The sequence below is a fragment of the Tasmannia lanceolata genome, unplaced genomic scaffold (genome assembly GCF_043159265.1).
Source record: "Tasmannia lanceolata isolate RefF3 unplaced genomic scaffold, GAP_Taslan_0.1 ptg000044l, whole genome shotgun sequence".
NCBI lineage: Eukaryota > Viridiplantae > Streptophyta > Magnoliopsida > Canellales > Winteraceae > Tasmannia > Tasmannia lanceolata.
This window is the reverse complement of record NW_027518721.1, coordinates 22265638-22287757: the sequence shown is the minus strand read 5'-3', so window position 1 is coordinate 22287757 and position 22120 is coordinate 22265638. Positions and strand designations below refer to the sequence as shown.

At 39.9% G+C, this 22120-nt stretch overlaps 1 protein-coding gene across 3 annotated transcripts in view; it reads left to right on the top strand.

The window, feature by feature from the left end:
- LOC143863767 (ubiquitin receptor RAD23d-like) overlaps positions 1 to 22120 on the top strand; it is a 47491-nt gene that overhangs the window by 2718 nt on the left and 22653 nt on the right. For 2 of the 3 annotated variants that reach the window (XM_077374525.1, XM_077374524.1), the window contains exons 2-6: positions 8666 to 8827; positions 12523 to 12588; positions 14419 to 14501; positions 14602 to 14667; positions 15428 to 15608. In XM_077374525.1, coding sequence (XP_077230640.1) covers positions 8666 to 8827; positions 12523 to 12588; positions 14419 to 14501; positions 14602 to 14667; positions 15428 to 15608 — 558 coding nt within the window. The remainder of the gene's footprint in view (positions 1 to 8665; positions 8828 to 12522; positions 12589 to 14418; positions 14502 to 14601; positions 14668 to 15427; positions 15609 to 22120) is intronic. The other variant, XM_077374526.1, reaches the window with a different exon arrangement.

Below are 22120 nucleotides of genomic sequence, written 5' to 3'. Positions count from 1 at the left end.
TGGGTAATGGATAGTGGGTCATAGATTGATGTGGACATCCCTCACATTTAGGATCGTAAAAATGCAACTAAAACTAAGTAAAATCCTAAAAAAATATAAAAATCGGTGTCCATCAATGAACTACTCCTAAACCCAATACTAAAACATTAGTTCCCTCAGCCTCCATGTGGGAAGAACTCGACTCCGTCGAGTTGAAGTATGCAACGCGCTGAAACATATCCTCACGAAGTCGTCGTCGTATTGCATCCAACTATGAGTACTCGGCCAGAGAACGTCCTCGCCAACGAACTAGATATTTCTAGTAAAACCCTTGACGGATCTCTATTGTTCAAATGTCTATTGACATAAACTCTAGAAGTTAACAAAGTGATTGAGAGGCTCTGGCAAGTCTCCAATGATGCGTGTAATGTAAGGGTTCCAATCGCGAACCGATCACATCGAAGGAACGTTGTCACTATATCCTCCATACTGAAGAAGTGGTCTCTCTGATGCTGATCAACGACCGCCTCATTCCTCTCAATACTCGATTGCAAATTCTCTAACACCACTTCAAGTATCTCCTCTATGTAGTGGACGAACGTGTCAGCCTCGCCACTGCGCTTCTTAGGACATGGCATAAGTGTGCATTCCATGACGTGTGGAAAAGGATGGCCACGAATGGTCTCAAAAGAACATGGAATTGAACTATAGTATGCCAACTCTGTCATGGACAGAATTAACTTCCATTGATGATTTTTCTTTCTAGCTTAACATTTCAGCAAATGCCCTAAGCTTTGATTTATCATATCTGTCTGTCCATCTACTTGAGACTTGAGAGTACTATGTGCTTTTGAATTGAAATATAACCCCTATTTGCTCCATAAGATGCTCCAGAAATGACTCTAAAATAACCTATATTCCCATGTATCACTTTTCCCTCTTTAGATGTCTGATCAGTGCCATCGAGAGAATTGAGCAGATTTAAAGGAACTTCTTATGGGGGGAGTTGATGATAAGAAGAAGATGCATCTTGTCAGTTGGAAGGAAGTATGTAAACCCATAAAAAATGGTGGGATTCAAATCTGTCAATTGAGAGAGGTTAATAAAGCCCTGCTTGGGAAGTGGTTGTGGAGGTTTGGTGAAGAGAGATCCCATCTTTGGACAAAAGTAGTTGAATCGAAATACGGATTATGACTTGGTAATTGGATTTCGGATGATAATTTAGACCATCTGCTCTTACACTCTGTCAAGGTTTTAAATCTCGGTTTCGGTTTCGGTTTCGGTCATCACTGAAACCGAAACGTTTCGGTTTTGGTATGAAATTTCGGACGAAATCTTGTAAAAATTTCACCGAAATTTCCGAAATCCGAAACGTTTCACCGAAATTTCCGAAATTTCGGGTGAAATTTTGTACTTCACCGAAACGTTTCACCGAAATTTCAGAAACGTTTCACCGAAATTTCCGAAATTTCACCGAGATTTCCGAAGCGGAAATTTCCGAGACGTTTCGGCGAAATTTGGTACTTTTCCGACTCACTGTGAATTTCGTTTCGTTTTCCACCGAAACCGAAATATTTCGGCCGAAACGAAACGTTTCGGCCGAAATTTAAAACCATGCACTATGTAGGGATATCCTAAGGCAGAATTTTTAATTTCGAGAAGTTATCATATTCAGAGTTTATAGGGAGACAGATTGAAGTTTTGGGAGGACAGATGGTGTTCGCATGAGCCGCTTATGATTCAGTTCCCAGATCTCTTTAGAGTTTCCTCGAACTGTGATGCTCTCGTGAAGGACTTCTTTGTTGGAGAAGGATACAAGGCTTCTTGGAGAATTGAATTTAGGAGGGATTTCTTTGATAGGGAAGTGGATAGGATTGCTTCTTTCATCCACCTGCTAGAATCTCACTACATTGGGACGGTTGGGAATGATAAAAGGGTTTGGATCTTGAATGGCTCCGGAACATTTTCAGTCAAATCATTCTACCAATAGCTTGCTTCTTCATCCCCTACCTCGCAGCTTGCAATAGTTTGGAGCATTCCAGCTCCCCTAGAGCATAGTTACCAGGGTGGGAAACGAATTCGGGAAACGAAACGTGAAACGCTTGAAAAAAATATTACGGGAAACGAGAAACGAGAAACGAGAAAACAATAGAAAATCGTACGAGAAAAGTCTTAGGAAACACATTAGAAGCGTTTCAGAAACGATAGAAAAAACACACATGAAACACAATGAAAACATGAAATATGTGGTTTTGTAGATTTAAATTTTGTTAATTTCAAATTTCTATTTGAATTTTTCTTATCTTTATTTTTCTTACAATATATGCTATTGTTTTCTTTTTTAATATCTATTCCACAATTTTTGATGTACTTTTTCCAAAATGATTTTCGTAAGTTCCACATATGTTTCCTACACGTTTCACATGTGTTTTCTACGAGTGTTGCATACATTTATTGTGCGTTTCACACATGATTTACATAAGTTTCTCATATGTTCCTATGCATTTCGGAAACATTTCTCCAAATTTTATCATATTTCGGAAACGTTTTCGAAACTCGTTTCCCACGTTTTAGGGGAAACGAGTTTCCCACCCACGAGAAATGCATTTTAGAGGAAACGGGTTTCCCACCCGCCCAAGGAGTTTCCAGCAACTATGCCCTAGAGTATGCGTGTTTGCTTGGATAGCTTTTCAGTACAGGATTCGGAGGATTGATCACCTTCATCGTTGCCATGTGCTCATTGTAGACCACTGTGCCATTTGCACGGGGGCGGTTGAGATAGTGGACCACATGTTTATTCACTGTAGATATGCTAGAGAGGTCTGGGCTAGAATTTTCAATCTATTTGGGATCTCATGGCTATTCCCTGCAGACATCCCTGAGCTTCTTGACAGTTGGTTTTGTTGTGCCGTGGGCGTACAAGGGAAGGATGTCATGGGTATTCCATGCACACATCTCTGAGTTTCTTGACAGTTGGTTTTGTTGTGCCGTGGGCGAACAAGGGAGGATCTCATGAGCATTCCGCTTGTGTTGGTGGCTACTTTTTGGGTCCTTTGGAAAGAGAGGAACGCTCGAACATTTAAGAACGTAAGTAGAGGAGCATTCTCCTCATATTCGAGGATTGTAGCATTAGTGATCGTATGGGCTAAAATCCTCGCCAACTTTAACTTGTATTCGTCTACAGATATCAGATGTTGCTGGAACGAGATTTGTTTTTTTTTTCTTGAATGGTCATAACTTTCATTAAAAAACGACCGAGATGGTCAAATACAAAAAGAAACAGGGTTGTACATTAAAAAAAAAAAACAAGGGCAACATAAAGGAAAAACCAAAAATCATGGAGGGAGGAAATCAAACTGCCCGAAGCTTCCATGGTCACCCCAGCCCTAGCAAGTCTATCTGCCTCACAGTTGGCAGATCTTCTAATATGGAGAAATGAAATATCTTTGCCCACAATGTCTTTAATCTCATATTTTCATTAAGAAAGTTAACGAATCTCCAAGAAGACACATGAGAACCGGATAACCAACGAATCACATTGAGGGAGTCTCCCTCAACCACTACTTGATTCAAGACTGCTCCCTCTAAAAGCTTTATTCCTTGGTGAACTGCCCGCACCTCCGCCTCACTGGAATTATCCACACCAATAGGGCCCGCAAAGGCCCACCTCACCCCACCCCCTTCATCCCAGAACTCCCCGCAATACCAGTCGACCCCGGGTTCCCAAAGTTAGAGCCGTCAAAGTTGAGCTTTGGGAATCCCGGATCAGGCAGCTCCCAAGGCTGAACTATCGAAGGCCTCATCTCCAAGCTAAGGCATACCTCCCTCAAACCATGCCGTAAGTCGAAAGCCGATACAAAATTAAAACCTGGAACGGACTTAGCCCAAAAGATAGTTAGAATCAATAACTTAGAGGATAAAATAGGAAGCATGCTTAGCATGCCCCTTGTAAATTCTAGCATTCCTCTCTTTCCACAACACCCAAATAACTGCAAGAAAGGAGATATTCTACCGGGTCTTTCCTCTCTTTTTTCCGTCGAGGGACCAGTTGCCAATCGTCTAACAAGTCCATAAGATGCTTAGGAAACACCCAAGATATTCCAAATCTCGCCAAAATGCTACTAATATCTCCCTAGCCACCTTACAGTAGATGAATAAATGATTAACTGAATACCAATCTTGAATGCAAAGAGCACAATGATCCACAATCAACATCTTCCGCTCTCTCAAAAAGTTCCCCGTCTGAATATTCTCTCGAATGGTAGCCCAACCAAAAAAGCCCACTCGAGGAACCGGAATAGACCAAACCCTAGCATTTTCAGGGGCAACAATGCAAGACATGAGGCGGTGGTAGAATGATTTGGCAGAGACCTCTCCTGAGGAATTCCAGACCCATACTCTAACGTCAATTCCATCCCACTTGATGTAACAACCCTCAAGTAATTCAAAAAGCCTGGTCACCAAATTAAGTTCCCTGTCAAAAAAGTTGCGCATGAAAGTCAGGGTCCAAATGATTCTATCCTCTCTCCTACAAAGCAGTCCTTAACTAGAGCCTCCTTTGAAGTTAATTAAGTCCTTAACTTGCTGGAAGGGGATTTGTTGCGATAGGGAGCGTGAGAGATTGTCGCTCCTAGATGGAAGCTCCCTGAACCTGGTCAGCTGAAGTTAAACTTTGATGACTCTAGTTGGGCAACTTGCGGCAGGTATTGGAGTGATTCTTAGAGATGAAAATGGTTTCAACAAGTGGGCTTATTCAGGACCGATTGGCATCAAGGATTCAAATGAGGCTGAAGTCAGAGCGATCCTCTTGGGTATTAGATTGATGGAGGGAAGAGATTTGGACTGTCTTATTGTGGAGGGAGATTCCCTTAATGTTATCATATGGCTAGATGAGAAATCTACCCACCTATGGAGATTCTCTTAGTTTATGGATGACTTCGGCCTTGTGGAGGGTCACTCAGTTCTTTACCATCACCTTAGGAGATCTGCAAACAGAGAAGCGGATCGACTAGCTCGAGCCGGAGTATCTAGATCGCCGTTGCTCTTCAGTTTTCTGTTGAGGTCTATCCCGTAGAGGTACTCAAATTGGATCAGTGATCGATTTCTAGGTTTCGTCGTAAACCTAATTGGTTATTTCCAATTACGTAAATCAATAGTTCAAACCGCACTCAAAGGTGGGGCATTTTCCATTGATTGACTCATTCCATCTAGAAATAATCGCAGGAAATCCTTTTATAACACTGATTCCTATTTCTCAATGATATCCAACGATCGAGACAATTGGCTGAATCAGAAAAATCATTTGATCCATGATTCATTGGAACAAAAGAAGGAACGGCCTGGCAAGGTACTGTACTGGCCATGCCGGGTGAATAAAAGAACCTTTCGGATGAAATCAAAGACGTACTCTTTCTATTGGAGATATCTGTTTCGAATCGTTATCCAAGGAGCAAAAGAGAGGATAAGATATAAAGAAAGATAAATTGACAAATGACAAAAGGGAGATAATTTATGAGAGATGATCCATCTGTATCTAATGTATCAATTCAAAATATTGGGCCTAAAAAGATGAATTCTGTACTGTATTCCGAGACATTTCGAAATAATTGATTGATCAAGGGGGAGTTTTTTTGTCTCAAAATCCGAATAATATTCATTACTTCAAGTGGTTGCATTCATCGAAAGGAACAAGTGAAGATGCAATAGGATTTAATATCATTCCAATTGCCATTACAAAACTAATTAGTATTTTTGGCATTAAAAGGTATTATGGGCCGGTTGTGGGCAAGGAGGGATTCGAACCCCCGACACTGTGGTTCGTAGCCACGTGCTCTAATCCTCTGAGCTACAGGCCCCACCCCGTCTCCACTAGATCTGTTCCCGGGAGTACCCTAAAAAAGGAACCTTTCCTCATCGGGATTAGGTATCTAGAATATCTATGTCCCAGTACAAAAAAAATATGAATAATGAAACATGGGGAGAAGTATAGCCTGTAGTGACATAGTAGTCTTACTAATAAGTGTAAGTGCGATTAAGCTTCCTTCCTATGAATCTGGAAGTTCTTCTCAGATACAAGGAAATGATTCAGTTCCAGAGCCAAAGATCGTAGTTCTCAAACGAGTAATCGAAAAGATTCTGTAGCACTCGATCTCATAGATACATATAGAATTCTGTGGAAAGCCGTATTCAATGAAAGTTGTATGTACGGCTTGGAGGGAGATCTTTCATATCTTTCGAGATCCACCGTACAATATGGGGTCAAAAAGCCAAAATAAGTGATTCGTTTTTAGAGGTCTTTGACTTTCTTCCCCCTTGACTTCTATTGTTCTTGTTGAGTTTGCCTCTTTTATTTGTACTCTTTGTTCCCATGACTTGCCTTGGTTGTGGTTTTTTCTTTCTAATAGAATCTTATCATTCCAAAAAAAAAAAAAAACTAGGGACACAATTCGACATGAAATGATGTCTCAGAGAACCTATTAAAACTAACAAAGATGGACTCGACTCTCCTAGTAGTGCTGAGTAAAGATCATGTGGGGACTGTTCTTGTGAGGATTCATAGGGGTGTAGAGGATGTGGGGTAGGCTGCGAAAAAATAAAGAGAATGTGAACTGTACCTAGAATGTGCCAGGCTTAGTGCCTTGATAGTTTGCTACATGTAATGGCCGAGAGGAAAAAGGGAGAAAGCTAGAGTGAGGTTAAGAATTGGTTGATCTCAGCTATGGAAATAGAGGGGAAATAGTGGAGAAAACAAGATAAGATAGGGAGAGAGAGGGGGGGGAGGGGTAAAAGGAGGCAATTTATGAAGCCTGCCAGAATGGGTGAGGAAGGAAAGAGAGAAAAAGGGGGGAAGGGAAGAAAAGGGGAGGAAGGGAAGAAAAGGGGAGGAGATGGACAGCTGTTATCTCTAGCTGTGAGGGTTAGGAGGGGAGGAGGAGAAGAAGTGACGGAAAAAAAGAGAAGGGAGGACAGAGAAAGAGGGGAAGGAAGAAAGGGTGAAAGAAAGAAAAGAATTTGGGGGGTGGGGGTGCACACACACATACAGAGAGAGAGAGAGAGAGAGAGAGAGAGAGAGAGAGAGAGAGAGAGAGAGAGAGAGAGAGAGAGAGAGAGCTTATTTGCTATCAAATCCAAAATTAGGGTTCAAAAGGTAGGGTGCTTAGAGGTTTTTCTTTATGGAAGTGGGGCCTGGTTAGTAGTAGGCCTTAGGGGCTGGTCAATAGGATATAAGCTAGTTTAGTGGTGTGCCATAGAATTGGCCAATAGGATATAACAATTTTTAAGTGAACTTGGGCTTGGGCTTTGGATGGTGGGCTATGGGTAACGGGCTAGGGGTAACGGGCTAGGGGTAATGGATAGTGGGTCATAGATTTATGTGGACACCCCCTCCCACATGTGGGGCCATAAAAATGCAACTAAAAACTAAAATAAAATCCCAAAAAATGTCAAAATTGTTGTCCGTCAATGAGCTTCTCCCTAAACCTAAGACTCAATCACATCAAACCTTGAAAATTTTGTCAATGGAAGTTTGTGGTATTGGCTTGATAATATATGTGGTAACGTGTGTGCATGATTGTCTTACACTATTTTTATCTTGCTGTGATCATTTTTGTCATTTTGGTGGTGGATTGATTGATATGCTCTTTATATCATGCTATGTTCGTTGATTTATGATATCTTTGGGCCATCGGGGGTTATGCTAATCTATTTTGTATCATTCCAATTTTATGGGATGACTCTGAAGAGACCTTTATCACACCTTGTTTGTATTCTCATTTTCCTACTTTCTAGATAAATAAACGCTTTATCATGTAATGTTATTTATTTTTTTATATATGTAAGATGTATGCTGGTGATTAGGTAACCCAAAACATATAGTAGACACTAGTCAAATGCTATGTTACACTTATATGGGTATTTTTGTTTTTTGCATGTTTGTATTGGATACACATTATGTATCGTTTTGCATATTGTCCTTTTGGTTGCTTCCACAGACAAGTATCCTAGTCATGGATAAGTAATTTGTAATTGGAACTATATTTGTGGCTATAGTCTTTATTTATTTTGATATGGGACTATGCTTCTGCCTTTGTCAGTTTGCTAGGTAAGAAATATCATTCTATCGTGCACACACATAGGGTCCTATCCATGCGTTATGCATTTTTTGTTTTTTCCAGCCATATCAGTGTCCATCATCTACTATGTTGGTAATGTAAGTTGGACAAGATGGAGATTTGGCTTACGTTGAACTCTTGTTTTTAGAATTCTTTTCGTTGCTATCAAAAGATATATTTGAAGTTACTCAAATTTTGATATTGCCTTTTCCTTCGATTTTATTTGTGCTTTATTTATGTGATAGTAACTGCTATGGGGAAGATTTTTATTCACAATCTTTAGTGGTTTCTCATATCGTACTCCTTATTTCCATGGTTTCCTTTTTTTTTCCCTCATAAATTTTGTATTCATTCAAGTAAACATATTGTTTTACTTATTTCTGTCCGAAATTTTTCTTTTTTGAATGTATTGCCACATGTAGTTTATATTTTTTGCACACACATGTGGACACATATAGTAAGCGTCTGGTTCACCACGTTCATGTGTGCTAGCATCTCTTTTTTCTCTCTGGTTTTTATGTTTTGGTTGCGCTTACTTACCCGGACCAACTCAAGTTTGAAAATCTACTATGCAGGTGGCTGATGTCAAAAAGCATATAGAATCAGTCCAGGGCGCAGATGTTTACCCTAGTGCACAACAAATGCTTATACATCAAGGGAAAGTCCTTAAAGATACCACAACGGTGGAGGAGAATAATGTTGCCGATAATAGTTTTATGGTCATTATGTTGTCTAAGGTAAGACCGTAAGTGTTCTACGCTCTTTGGGGTAATTTTATGTTCTATTTTTGTTACTAGTGTGTGATGGAGATAGGTGAAACATCATTCTAGTTGATATAGTTTGGTACTCTTTAGTTTTGTTTCCAAAATATATTTATTTTCAACCAATCTGCAACATTTTCTGAATAAGACCTAGTATACTACCTTTATTTTTTTTATAGTTAAGATGGGATCGAACCTGCGACCTCAAGGTTGAGCCTCAACCATTGAGCTACAGGCCCAACCCCTAATACACTACCTTTATTAATTTTAATATTCAGTATTTAGTTATTTTTGCATGAGAAAGATTTTTTTTTACTAGTGCAAGATAAATTCATCAACCTTGAATAATTGAGATTGTCATGAGGAAAAAACAAAGAGGGAAAAAACAAGAAATAACAATTATATTTACTGCTCGTCAACATCCAGCGGAAAATAATCACTAAATATTACCTATTCACCCCATTATTTGCAACAAAATCTTCCTCAGAATTCGCCTCTCCCCCAAACAAAAGTGGGAAGGTTTGCAGCAATGTTTTGAGCTGCTTCCATCACATCATCTGATCTCCAAGGGTAAACCTCCTCGGAGTGCATCCATCTTATTCCTTTATACAAATCTCCTCTCCACAATCAACGAGAAGGCAATTAATTAACAAAGAATTTAAATCCTCCTTGCCTTAGAACCATCACCTCCGCTTCAGCAATGTCCTTAACTCCTATTCTACTGGAGAATACCAATCTTTCAACTACATGGTGGTCGCTGATGTAGCCATGTAGGTGCATGTATACCCTTTGAAGGCCGAATGATTCAGATCCATGGTTAGATCAATTGGAACACACAGATCAGAGGCGGAATGCTTCAAAGCCATGATCGGATCAACTCAGACCCTCGAATCAACCACCTGACCATCAGATTGATGAATGAACAGTCAAGATTGATGATCGGGACGATCGAATTACCAAATCGTATTACCTAAAGGCTGATCATCCAAGATTGCTATGAGACCAGACGGCTTCACAATCAATGGCCCTTGTTTTGCAAAATTTAGGAGTTTAGAGTTGGTCATTCAAAAGTTTAGAGTTAAGAATGATGGAATCCCCTATTAACCGCTCTAATACCAATTTAATTCAGAGGCGTAGCGAAAGCTCTGACACCAATTTAATGTAGAGGTGTAGTAGAAGCTCGGATACCAAATAATGCAGGGTGCGGTTGAAAATGGATGCGGAAAAGTGAAGGAAAGACTGAAAGTTTTTGAAAATGGCAGTTGGAATTGTGGAAAAGGGAAGTTGGAATTGTGGAAAAGGGAAGTTGGAATTGTGGAAAAGGGAAGTTGGAATTGTGGAACAGGGATGTGGTTTTATGGAAAAGGGGCAAAAAGGGACAAAATTTTTGTCATTCAAATGAAGAGAACCGTGTCTAACGTTTAGGATTTAACATGGGGTTCTAGGGGGTAAGTTATAGGTGGTTTCTGATTAGCAAGAAATGAGTTCTTGGGTGGTTATTTCAAGAAGATAAAAAGAATGAAGGGTTTTTCAGTTTGGGTGGTCATAATATAGGAAATCTGGCCGTTAGAAGGTGGTGACGGTTACGGTTATGGGTTAGAAGGTGGGATTTTCGATTGGGAAAAGGGGTGATTCTCGGGTGAGACTGAGAATCGGTTTAGGAGGGGTTTCGGGTGGCTCATGGGAGGAAGGAAGGTGGTCGGTGAAATAGGATGGTAGGATGGAAGGTGGTGGCTGGTTTTTAGGATTTGCAGGGTGATACACAGCATGTTTAGGAAGGGCTTGTAGCTGAGATTCGATGAGGCAATAGTGGCAGAGGTGGATGACATGCTGATGGCATTTGATACACAAGGAGAAATCATAGAGGATTTGCTCTCTATGATAGAGCAGCAGTGATAGTAGAGAGGGAGCTAGTGGAACCTATTGCACTTGTCGGCATCGCAGAGGAGGTATAGGATTAGTTGGATTTCCCTGTGACGGGGATCAATATATTTATACATGGCAGAATTATGCACGGACACATTTAGACATGACGCACGAGGAAGACTATTTGGCAAAAAAATTATTTGATGTTCAGGAACAGATCTGAGGTAGAGTACCATCGGGTCTCTCCTAGTGGTGGGAAGTGAAAGTGAGAAGAAATTGCGGTGATGATGTCGATGGGCCTCGGATTAAGGAACTCGCCTTTGAGAGTTTTGTTATTGATCCCGACATCGACGTCACCACTTCTTTGGCCCATCACGGAAAGGATAGTTTCCCGGGTAGTGTTGATCTCTTGCTGTAGTGCTACTAATAAAGAAGCAAGCTTGAGGACAAGCTTTCTCTCTCTCTCTCTCTCTCTCTCTCTCTCTCTCTCTCGTGTGTGTGTGGGGTTTTTTTTTTTTTTTTTGGACCGGGGAGGGGGTATGATGTAGACATGGACCCCGGCCTTAAGTATGGGTACTGTGTGGGGTAGTTTTTTTCATATGCGTAATGGAGCCCGTGCTACAACATTTAAGTGTGTGTTGTAATGTGTGAGTGAAGGTGTGGTGTAGTGTATTGGGGTGTTACCGTGTGTTGTATGTGTTGTAGATGTGAGAGCAACAATCCCACAAACGGGGGGACTTGGGCGTGGAATGTAAGAATGATGTGGATTGTGTGGTGTGGGGAGAAGTGAGTGAAGGAGAGAGATTATTTAGGGGTTTAAACAAATGGAACTGCAAGTGAGAGCCTAGACAGAAAACAGTCCACAATGGAGGTTATAACATCCTTTGCCACCTCAGCCTTGACAGCTGGCTATTTCCGTCATTCTTGCCACCTAAGCAGATTCCAACTGAACTTAGTTGGCATTCCAAGTGCCAAAGGACTAGAAGCTTCCAATCTCATCTATAAATAGGAGTGAGGGGAAACATTTCAGAACCTTTTATCCAGAAAATTCATGAGTTTGGTTGTTGAGTGTGGAAAGAGAGCCTTGGGCTCAAAGAGGGAGTTATTCTCCATCCATGAAATAGAGCTGGGGATCTTCCACATAAGATCTTTCCTCTCCATTTCCTTTTCTATCTGTTGGCTGTAATCAGTCATTGGTTTAAATAAAATTCAGGTCCTAGTTTTTCTGTTTCTTTATTATGCCTTAAAGTTCTTGTTTGTCTCTTGTCAGTTCCGTTCAAGGAGTTACCTTCAGATCCACTGGGTTGTATGGCTGACCTAGGAGGTTGATATGGATGCCCAACATGGAATCCACTGCTTCGAAAGAAGAATGACATTTACGGTTTCCTACATGCACCGTGTGTGTGTCTTTCTTCTGAACTGTTACCAAAAATCTCATTTTTTGTTGATAAGCAAAACCCCCTACATATTCTACTCAAGATTCCCTTCCAAAAAATACTTATGATCCAGTGGATAACTAAGCCAGTTTTTGCATTTTCTACTTCTTAGTTGGTCAATTGATGAGTTTCCCTGATCATAGCAGAACTAGTTTGAATTGGTCAACGGTGACTTGGATTGGCAATTTTTTTGTGGTTTTGATTTTTATTTGTGTTTTTTTTCTGGGAATCATTCTTCTCCTTCTTGCTTTATCTTCTGTTCTGCTCTATTGATATTATTGTAGCACATTAAATTAGTTTATTTTCGTATTAATAGTTACTCTTGCATGTATCAATTCCTTTATATGACATGCTCTCTAATATTTTTAGCCCAAGGATTCATCAAGTGGTGTTTCAACAACTGCGGCTGCGCCTACGAGTCAGCCTACCAGTCAGGTAGGATGTTGATGCACCGAACTTATATTATTTCGGCTTCCGTAATTTTCCTCTTTGCTTGCATGTTTTCTTTTCTATTTTATTTCTTCTTGCATTCATTAATTTAACATCTATATTGTCTTCTTTAGTTTCTTTTTTTTCTTATAACATTCTCTTGCAGTTATCTATTAAATATTTTTTTGAAAGAAGGAAAAAAATTATAAACACGAACAAAGGGACGAGTGCTCCCCCAAACAAGTGAGGAGAGCATAGCGCTAACAATAAAGAAACAAAAAACAAAAGTTAAACAAAAGAAAGTAACATTAGAAATCAACATAATGTCACTAGTTGAACCTCTTTTTGCGAGTTCATCTGCCGTACTTTTTGCTGACCGAGTGATGAGAGAGATGTTGGAGTCCAAATTTGCATGGTTTTTCTGATTTGGAGGATCATATTGGTGAATCTCCTAGGACCGTTGCTTTCCCTGAAGCCCAACATATGAGTCATATGATATTTGCCGAGTCTCCCTCTACCCATTTCTGACCCCTATGAGAATCTGGGGTAGTATTCAAACCTTCAAGAAATGCCTTAACTTCTGCTTCATTAGAATCAGCAACTCATTTGGGCCAGAGACGGCCTTCAGAACTAATCCCACCTCTTCCCTAATCACACTTCCGAAAGCCGCCAATCCCAGATTTCCTTTAGAGATACCGTCGAAATTTAACTTCAATGCATTGGGGGAGGAGCCTTCCATTGCGTTGGCTCCGTAGATAGGACAATGAGACAATCTATCCTGCCAAGTCTTTCCATCTGCTAAGAGCTTCAGACACTGAATATATCCACTTGGAGTTATAAGTCAGCCCAAAGAACGATGGAAATTTTAGTGCTGGTAATGAGGGATCCAATGTTGGTATTTTTACCTTCGAAGATCCTCAACTTGTGCTCCTTAATAGCCCTAAAAACTGGCCAGATGCCAAAGAATTTTGCCCCGCTTACCCAAATTCTTCAACTACTAGCTCCTAAGGAGCTCACCTGCCAAATTCGGGAAAATCCACTTCGAACCGAAACTATTAAGGATGGCCCTCGAACTGGTGTGCGCAATTATGCAGTGTATGAAAACATGTGCAGCACATTTGCAGTCCTCAGTCCTCACAATATAAAACACACCTCTTTGCCAATCTGAATTTATTGCGCTGAAGCATGCCGCAAGTGTAATGTTTTCTTCTATATCAATACAGAAAAATACTGTCATGCGAGGAGGAAGAGGGACATTCCAATCCAAAGATATGGCACCGTGAGAGGACGAAAGAGAAGAAAGAAATTTAGAAAAAAGAATTTGACTGAGAAATCGCCATTAGATTAAAAAGTGAGCATCTTCTATCCTGCTGATGTTGAGCTATGTAGATCTTATCAACTTTCTCAGCTAGAGCATAGAATGATTTTGAGAGGGTAATCCGTATTGATTATTAGCACTGATTTTGAGAGGCTCATCCTCAGATTCTCTAGGCACTATATCTTGAATTTCTAACCAAGCATGCATCCTATTATCAACCACTGATAGGTGCTAGACCAATCTAATCATTTGGTCTTCTCCATTATTTATATTATCGTTTCATCATTCCAAGCTTGGAATGTAGGGTTGTTTCAAGATCTCTTGAAACTCTAAAACATACTCTAAACTCTCAAACTACAGTCCTTCTATTTGCCCTCTTTAATCTTGATATTATGTATAATTTTGGCATTATATTGATATTACGCATAATTTTGTCATTACATGAAGTCTTATAAATTCACGAGCTTCAGATATATTAGTATTTGAAATCTATACAATGTCATTGCTTTTGTATCTAGGCACCACCAACAAGTTCTTCACCTTCTAACCCTTCAACTCCAGCATCAGCAGCACCTCAAACTCCAGTGGCAACCTTGACTCCGTGAGTTTGTTTTTCACCCTACTAGCATGTTTCAGTTTATATGTATCCAAGCTTTTGCATCTGAAGTAAAAACGTGTTGTGATTCTTCTTCATTGAGTAGGCCGCCTTTGGTTTCTGCCCCTCCAACTGCCACTGCTGCACCAGCTTCTACTGCTGTTACTGAACCGTAAGTAGGTTTTTTTTTTTTTTTTTTGAATGGTGAACCGTAAGGAGTTTCTGCACCCATATTTTAATTTTCATGCTCAACTGCCAGAGAAAGTGCGACTGTGTTTGTCCTACCTTATGTGGACGTAGTATAGGTCATGGAACTATTTATAGCTTCATCAGTAACGTCTGGAATTATTGGACGGACCAAGTATTATTTCAACCTTGTTTCTCAGTTTTGCATATAGGGAAACATAGGCCTGCTTTCGGCTATTGAGTGTTTTTTTTTGTTTTATCTAATACTGTTCAAGATGATCCAATGCTTTATCTAATACCCATGCTTATATATTCTGTAAAACTCATTTCTCTTTTAGTCAAAAGAAACAACAACTGTTTACTTTTGGTCATTTTAGGCTCTTTCCCATGTAACGGTCAGTTTGAGAGACTTGAATATCTGTTATTTTCCATAATTCCAAAATCTAATTTTAGTCTCTGTTAATTTCCTTTAAGTTTGAATTAATTCATGTCACTTGAGATTTATAAGGGTGTGGGGATAGACAACTACAGGATATGATGACATTGTCAGATCAACAATGAGTGCATATCTAGGGTTCACCCACAGTTTGTCATGGCTTATAATTTTTTGTAGAATCTGATTTGTATACTCTTCTTCAGTCGTACTTTTTATAGTTGCAATTGTCTTTGATCAGTTAGATCACCCCTGTGTTGTCTCTTTGCTGTTTTTTTTTTTTTTTTTGAATGGCCTCTTTAATGTTTTGAAGTAGTACCGAAGCAAATGTCTATGGCCAAGCAGCATCAAATCTTGTTGCGGGCAATAACTTTGAGGATGCCATTCAGCACATTCTTGACATTGGTGGCGGAAGTTGGGATAGGGACACTGTTGTTCGTGCTCTTCGTGCTGCTTTCAATAACCCAGAGAGAGCTGTTGAATATTTGTATTCTGTAAGTGCTTCTTCTTCCTATAGTTGCCAAATTTTTTCCTTGATCTTTGGATTTCCTTTTTCCTTTCTTTTTTGTTCCTTGTCTATGGATGCCTGTGGCTGCATGGGTGAGTGGCTCCAATCGATCGAATTCCTGGCAATCATGGGTGACCTGGTTGAATTTTTTAGACCGTTCAACAAATCCGATAATGGCTAGTCGCTAACGGTTTTTCTTGTCAGGACGAACTGGAGGATCGGATTTTCTTGTCTTTTCATATTTATTCTTAATTCACTAATGTTAAATTATCTTGTATAGTATATATTAATATCTTAAATTTGAGCCTACATACTGTGTAATATACATTGTATATGCGTACTCACAATATTTTAAGTGTATTTAAAATTATCTTGTATAGTATATATTAATATCTTAAATTTGAGCCTACATACTTTGTAATATACTTTGTAAATGCGTACTCACAATATCTTAAGTGTATTAAATGCTTTGTTGATAATTCATGGTTAGTTCACAATCTTGCTAGAATTTTCCTTTTTTTCCTCAGTCACAATTTCCCCTTTCCCCTTTTAAGGTGTGTCGAGAGGCTTATACCTTGGCTTCTAAGGAGTCTTGATCACCCCACTTTATGGCTTCTCCTTTTAAAACATTGGGATGGGGATCAAGCACATTGTAAATCGAAGGATGACTAGATCGAGTCCCATTTGCATTTTGCTTTATAGAATTTTCTTTTGAAAATGGAATTGCTTTATATAATTTATTGAAATACAAGTCAACATTTTTGAGTTTTTAATATTTTATGTAATGTTTTTTTTTATTATGTTGTAAGTGGGAACCACGTTTCCAAGTTATTAAGGAAATTTTAACCCAAACTCTTCTGATTGAAGGAGGTTTTGGTCCTTGTTTATCATCTTGGAGTCGATCAATGTAGTGCATATTGCCCTATGCATTTGGGAGTTTTAAACTTGAATAGTGCACCAGTTCTCTAATAATAAGAAAGGTGTGGCCCAATTTGCTTTTTGTGCTGTTTTTCTTGTTCTTCTATTGATGCATTCATGGATTAGGTATTGACAAGATGTTGTATGGAGGCCGGAAAATTGTGGTTCTTTCTCATTAGATATTTTTATGATGTTCATTAAAAAAATAAGATATTTTTATGATGTTCTTGGATGGTGCAACAATTTCTTGTTTAAATTTTGTTTCGGTGGTTTCTTCAAGAGTTTAAACTTTTTGTTGTACGTGTTTGTTGGATGAATTTCTAATGGATGATCATCTTTATTCTCATAGTTTTAGACGCTTTGATATTTTTATGTCATGCCATGAGCTGGGCTGGTTGTCCGTATTCTTCTACACTGCAATTTGTTTGTTGGATTTGGGAGTTCTTTAACCCAACGTTCCAAAACATAGATGGGCCCAAACAGTGTCTAAGGAAATCCTAGTCAACTTGGGCGCGAGGCGACCGAGTACTTGGTTGATGTTGTCATAACTTGGGAAAGTCAAAGTTTTTTTTTAAAAAAGGTAACTATTTCATTTCATAAGTATAAATTTACATATTAACACACGGGATTTATGGTTTGAGGATACTATTTTGTGCGTGGGCTTCCCAGATATATTCAGGTTGGCAACAAATTTTGAGGCAACTATATCCGACTATCTAATGCGTGATAATGTGGGGAGGGGATCTTTTTGGGACATTCGGCTACGCCGGAATTTAAAGGATAATGAAGCAGTTTCCTTTGCATCTCTCGTCTCTTTATTGGCAAATACTTACATGTCACCCTCCTTACTGGATAAATAGATATGGACTCCTGAATCTGAAGGTGATTTCACCGTGAAAAGCTTTTTTCGGAATCTAGACGAGGAGAATGATCGGGCACCTAACTGGTCGAGGATATGGCAATCACACATTCCCCCTCGCATTGCTGCCTTTGCGTGGACGGTACGTCACAGATGCATCAACACTTGTGAAAGGTTGCAGAGGCGGAATTTTAGTCTAGCAAGTTGGTGTGTTTTATGTAAAGAGAACGTGGAAACTCTAGACCATCTTCTCTTACTATGCCCTTACTCTTTTGCCATCTGGATGGGGATTCTTCGTTTTTTCGGTATGTCCTGGGCTATGCAAAATAGTATTTCAGAAATTTTAAAAAATTAGCCTCGTGCTTTTATAGGATGCACTGGTCAGAAATTGTGGACTGCTATCCCTTTCGCGATAGTCTGGTTTCTGTGGGGTGAAAGGAATAATAGAATATTTAATGACAAGTCCAGATCGGCTCGAAATCTTAGCTTATCAATCATCATCGCGATAATCTTTTGGGTTTCTTGTGGAGGGGATATACCTTACCAAACCTCACATATTCTCAGAAATGGTATTACGGTTCTGTCAGAGAAGAGAAGTGTAAGCGTTATCAATCCGAGATGGGCACCACCCAATGTGGGGACTCTCAAATTAAATTTTGACAGCAGTTCCATGGGAAATCCTGGACCTGCAGGGATCGCGGGGGGGGGGGGGGGGGGGGGGGGGCGCTTCGTGATTCAGGGGGGCAGATAATTATGACTTTCTCTGGTCCGGTTGGAACTTGTGATGCAAATGAGGCGGAGGTTAGAGCTTTACTATTTGGCCTTCAATGGCTTTGCACTCACAATTTGGGATCCTTAATAGTGGAAGGGGACTCTTCAAATGTCATTGCCTGGGGATCTAACCGTCGTGGTGGCCCTTGGTGTCTTGCTCCGGAGATTGATGAGATTCGGGATCTAGTGCAACTTTTACAGCCGACCCTACAACATAAAAGGCGTTAGGCAAACTCTTTGGCTGATCATTTAGCGAAAGAAAGGGGGGTCCTTCAGGACAATATTGTTGTATTTAACTCTGTAGGGGCGTTGACCACTTGATACTCTTTTTGTTTTTGGGACATCTTGTCCCTCTTCCTGTATCATAGTTTCTTGGAATATATTGTTACTGTTACCTTTCAAAAAAAAAGATCTTAAGTAATCCCCGAATCCTCGATGGAGAATATTTCCACACTTGGTCGTCTTACACCGTCCTTTGCCAAAGATTCAGCCATCGAATTCGCTGTCCGTCTCCTATGCCTTAACAAGGGACCAATTTCTCGGATGAGATCCCTAATCTCTTCGACAGAGTTTGCCAACCGCCACGGCCCAACACATTTACTCCCAGCCCAAGCAATTACATTTGTGGAGTCCTCTTCAACGATTAGCGGGCCCATGTTGTGGGACTTATACCACCTCAAACCGAACAACAAGGCTTTTCCCTCCGCCTCATTTGCGTCACAGAAACCAGCCAGCCCTAAGAACGTCATGATGACTGTACCATTTGCATCACGTAGTACTCCGCCAAACCCTCAGGCTCTGGATTTCCCAGAGAACTTGTATCGAAATTTAATTTATAATAACCGTATGGAGGAGCTATCCATCATGGACATATGTTTTTTGATGCTTTTCTTTTCGAGAGAAAAATGAGCCCGCTATCCATCGGGAAAGTGGACTTGCCTGGTTAAGTTGCGAGGGCAAAAAGTGGACTTGGACAGGAACTTAACCAGGCAAAGGGGAGTCGATTTGGGTGAGTCAATGATTGACAGATGGGGTTTTGAAATAGTACTTCATTCCATTCAAGAGTCTCGGTTTATATCAGAGTCAATGGTTGACTTTTTCGGATACAGTCCTTTAGGTTTTGTCCAAGGTTTTAAATTTCGGTTTCGATACTGGTTTCGGACCTTACAAAAAATGAAATTTCGACCGAAATTTTGAACCATCGTGGACATATGCTTTTTGATGCTTTTCTTTCCGAGAGAAAAATGGGCCCGCTATCCATCAGGAAAGTCAAAGTTTTGATTGGCGTGGGAGGGCAAAAAGTAGACTTGGACAGGAACTTAACCAGGCAAAAGGGAGTCGATTTGGGTGAGTCAATGATTGGCAGATGGGGTTTTGAAATAGTACTTCATTCCATTCAAGAGTCTCGGTTTATATCAGAGTCAATGGTTGACTTTTTCAGAAACAGTCCTTTAGGTTTTGTCCAAGGTTTTAAATTTCGGTTTCGATAACGGTTTCGGACCCCACAAAGTCAAAATCTCGAAATTTCGGCCGAAATAAAATTCCATTTCGGATAAGTGTGATTTCGGTGTATGTCTCCACCGAAATCCGAAATTTCGGATTTTGGACGAAATTTAAAACCATGGTTTTGTCAGAGTTAGGGGCATATTCCTAGTATGTTTGTCGTTTGCTATTTTCTTGGGGTGCATCTCCCTTGTGAGTTGTGCATCCAGCCGCTTCACTGTTGTGAATAGGTCTTCCAGACAGGTGGGGTGGTTATATATTCTTGTGTGTGTTCCTTCGAACCTTTTGGTATGTATTGCCCCCTAATTATAGATCAGATTCACCGGTTGAGAAACGAAATTCCGCACTATTGCCGAGTCGTCGGATCCACCAAGGGGTTCGTGGAAATGGAATTTCAGTTTGTGGATTGCATTGTGGGAAATCTACCAAAGCTAGGCAGATAGATAGACATGAGGAAGTTGTAGATGTGGTCTTAGGATCAATTAATTACATCTAGCCCTCTCTAGACCCCGCAATGGCGGGAGCCTTGTGCACTGGGCCGCCCTTTTTATATTATCATATTTTTATATGGATTTTATCATATATATTTTTTTTAATTTTTGGTAGGGATTTCATCATATTTGATTGTGTATATGTGCAAGCTCTCACGAGGCTATGTCATGGGAGCTCAAGTCAGACCTTTTTGGATTTAGAGATGTGGTTGAAGTAGATGGATGACACCATGGATAAGTTGGATGCATGATTACTGCCTTTTTATTCCGCATGGGTGTAGATGTAGTTTACTACAAGCATAAGATCACACTTTTTTTTTCTTCTGCATTTCCATAAAGCACAAGCGGTTTCCAATTCAAATGTCAGAAACACAACGTAATTACATGATTTTGGGAGTTTTGTTGAAGATGCTGTTTCAAAACTCCCTATGTCAATTGGCCGAGTTGATTCTCTTTTACCGTTGTCAAGTTCTTGTCGAGACTGCCTTTTGCCCCACCAAGTCAATCAGAAGTCCTTTGACTCTCAGTCATGAAAGTCTCAATTGAGCACTCCGCCGCGCCACACCGAGTTGACATGTTATGATATGTTTTGACCATAGTTACCGGGAACTTCCTCCTTAGATGGTAAAATCAATTCACCCCCCCCACCAAGTTTTAATTTAAATCCCAACGGCTATATTCTTAGCTGTCGCGAGGTTCTCGGAGTTCCGAGAGAACGGCCAGAAGATGAAAATTTCTACTGGACCATTTCTCGGAGTTCCGAGGGAACTTCTCGGAGTTCCGAGCTCGGAGTTCCGAGAAAAATCTCGGAGTTCCGAGAAGCCTAAAAATCAGCAGACTTTTTATTTTTATTGCTTGTTTGATTTTTGGCTTTTGGAATTCAACTCCTATGATAATTTTGGAATGTTTATGAGGGTCCCAACATGTTGGTCCACCACATAACCATTCACTAAACCATTTAAGTTCTTAAGTGTTTTTGAAAACTCTTTTAAAAACCTTGCCTTGAACTAATAAATCTAAAGAGAAAGGATGTACAATGATACCTATGTAACTTTCAACTTCTCTTTAGACTTGGTCTTCAATTGATCTTCCATCTTGTGTATGCTTGCTTGAGAGATGATGTGAGCTTCACTTAGCTCCTTTGACTCTTGTTTTGGACATCTTCAAGCATGACCATGTAGTGTGTTGGTTTCTTCAATGATCAATCCTATCTTAAACACAACACTTCAAGGCAAATTGATTAGTATTCAATAACATAATCAATTATGTTTAGAATCATCAAAACAAAATAGGAGAGTAGACCCTTGGGCTTACAGATGGGAAGCTCTCTTCCCCGAAACTTGCTTCCCAAATTTAGGGGAAGCCCAAATTTAGGAGAAGCGCGATTCCCAGTCGCTTCCTACTCATTTCCTCTTAATTAAGAATTCACTTCTTATTTAGGTGATTTTTTCTTCCTAAACGAATATTTTCTCCTTTTGATAATGTTGAAGGAATGTTGAAGGAGCATATTTAAAAAAAGAGTGCATTTAAAAGTTGAAAACTCATCTTAAGTTTTAAATGAAAATAATGCTATGATTTGGCCGACACTTTGAATTTATTGCCGATATGCGTGTCATGTCGTGTCCGACACGACACCCGTGTCCACACGTGTCGACACTCCTTTATGCACCTTTAAATGTATTGCTAGAAGTGTAAAAAACTTTACATGCATGTACGTGTATGATTGTGCTACTATATTTGTAGGCGTTGACGTGTCATATACCCCATATCCGTGTCAAAACTCGGCACACGAATCTGTGTCCACAAATCTTGATTATATGTAATTCTATTTTAGCCGTGTCCCCGTTGCTAAATTTTAGGAGTTTGCCGTGTCAGACACCCTGTGTCCATGTCGACACGCGACACACGGACAAATCATAGAAATAATGTGGATCTTTTTCCAAAAACTTAATAATA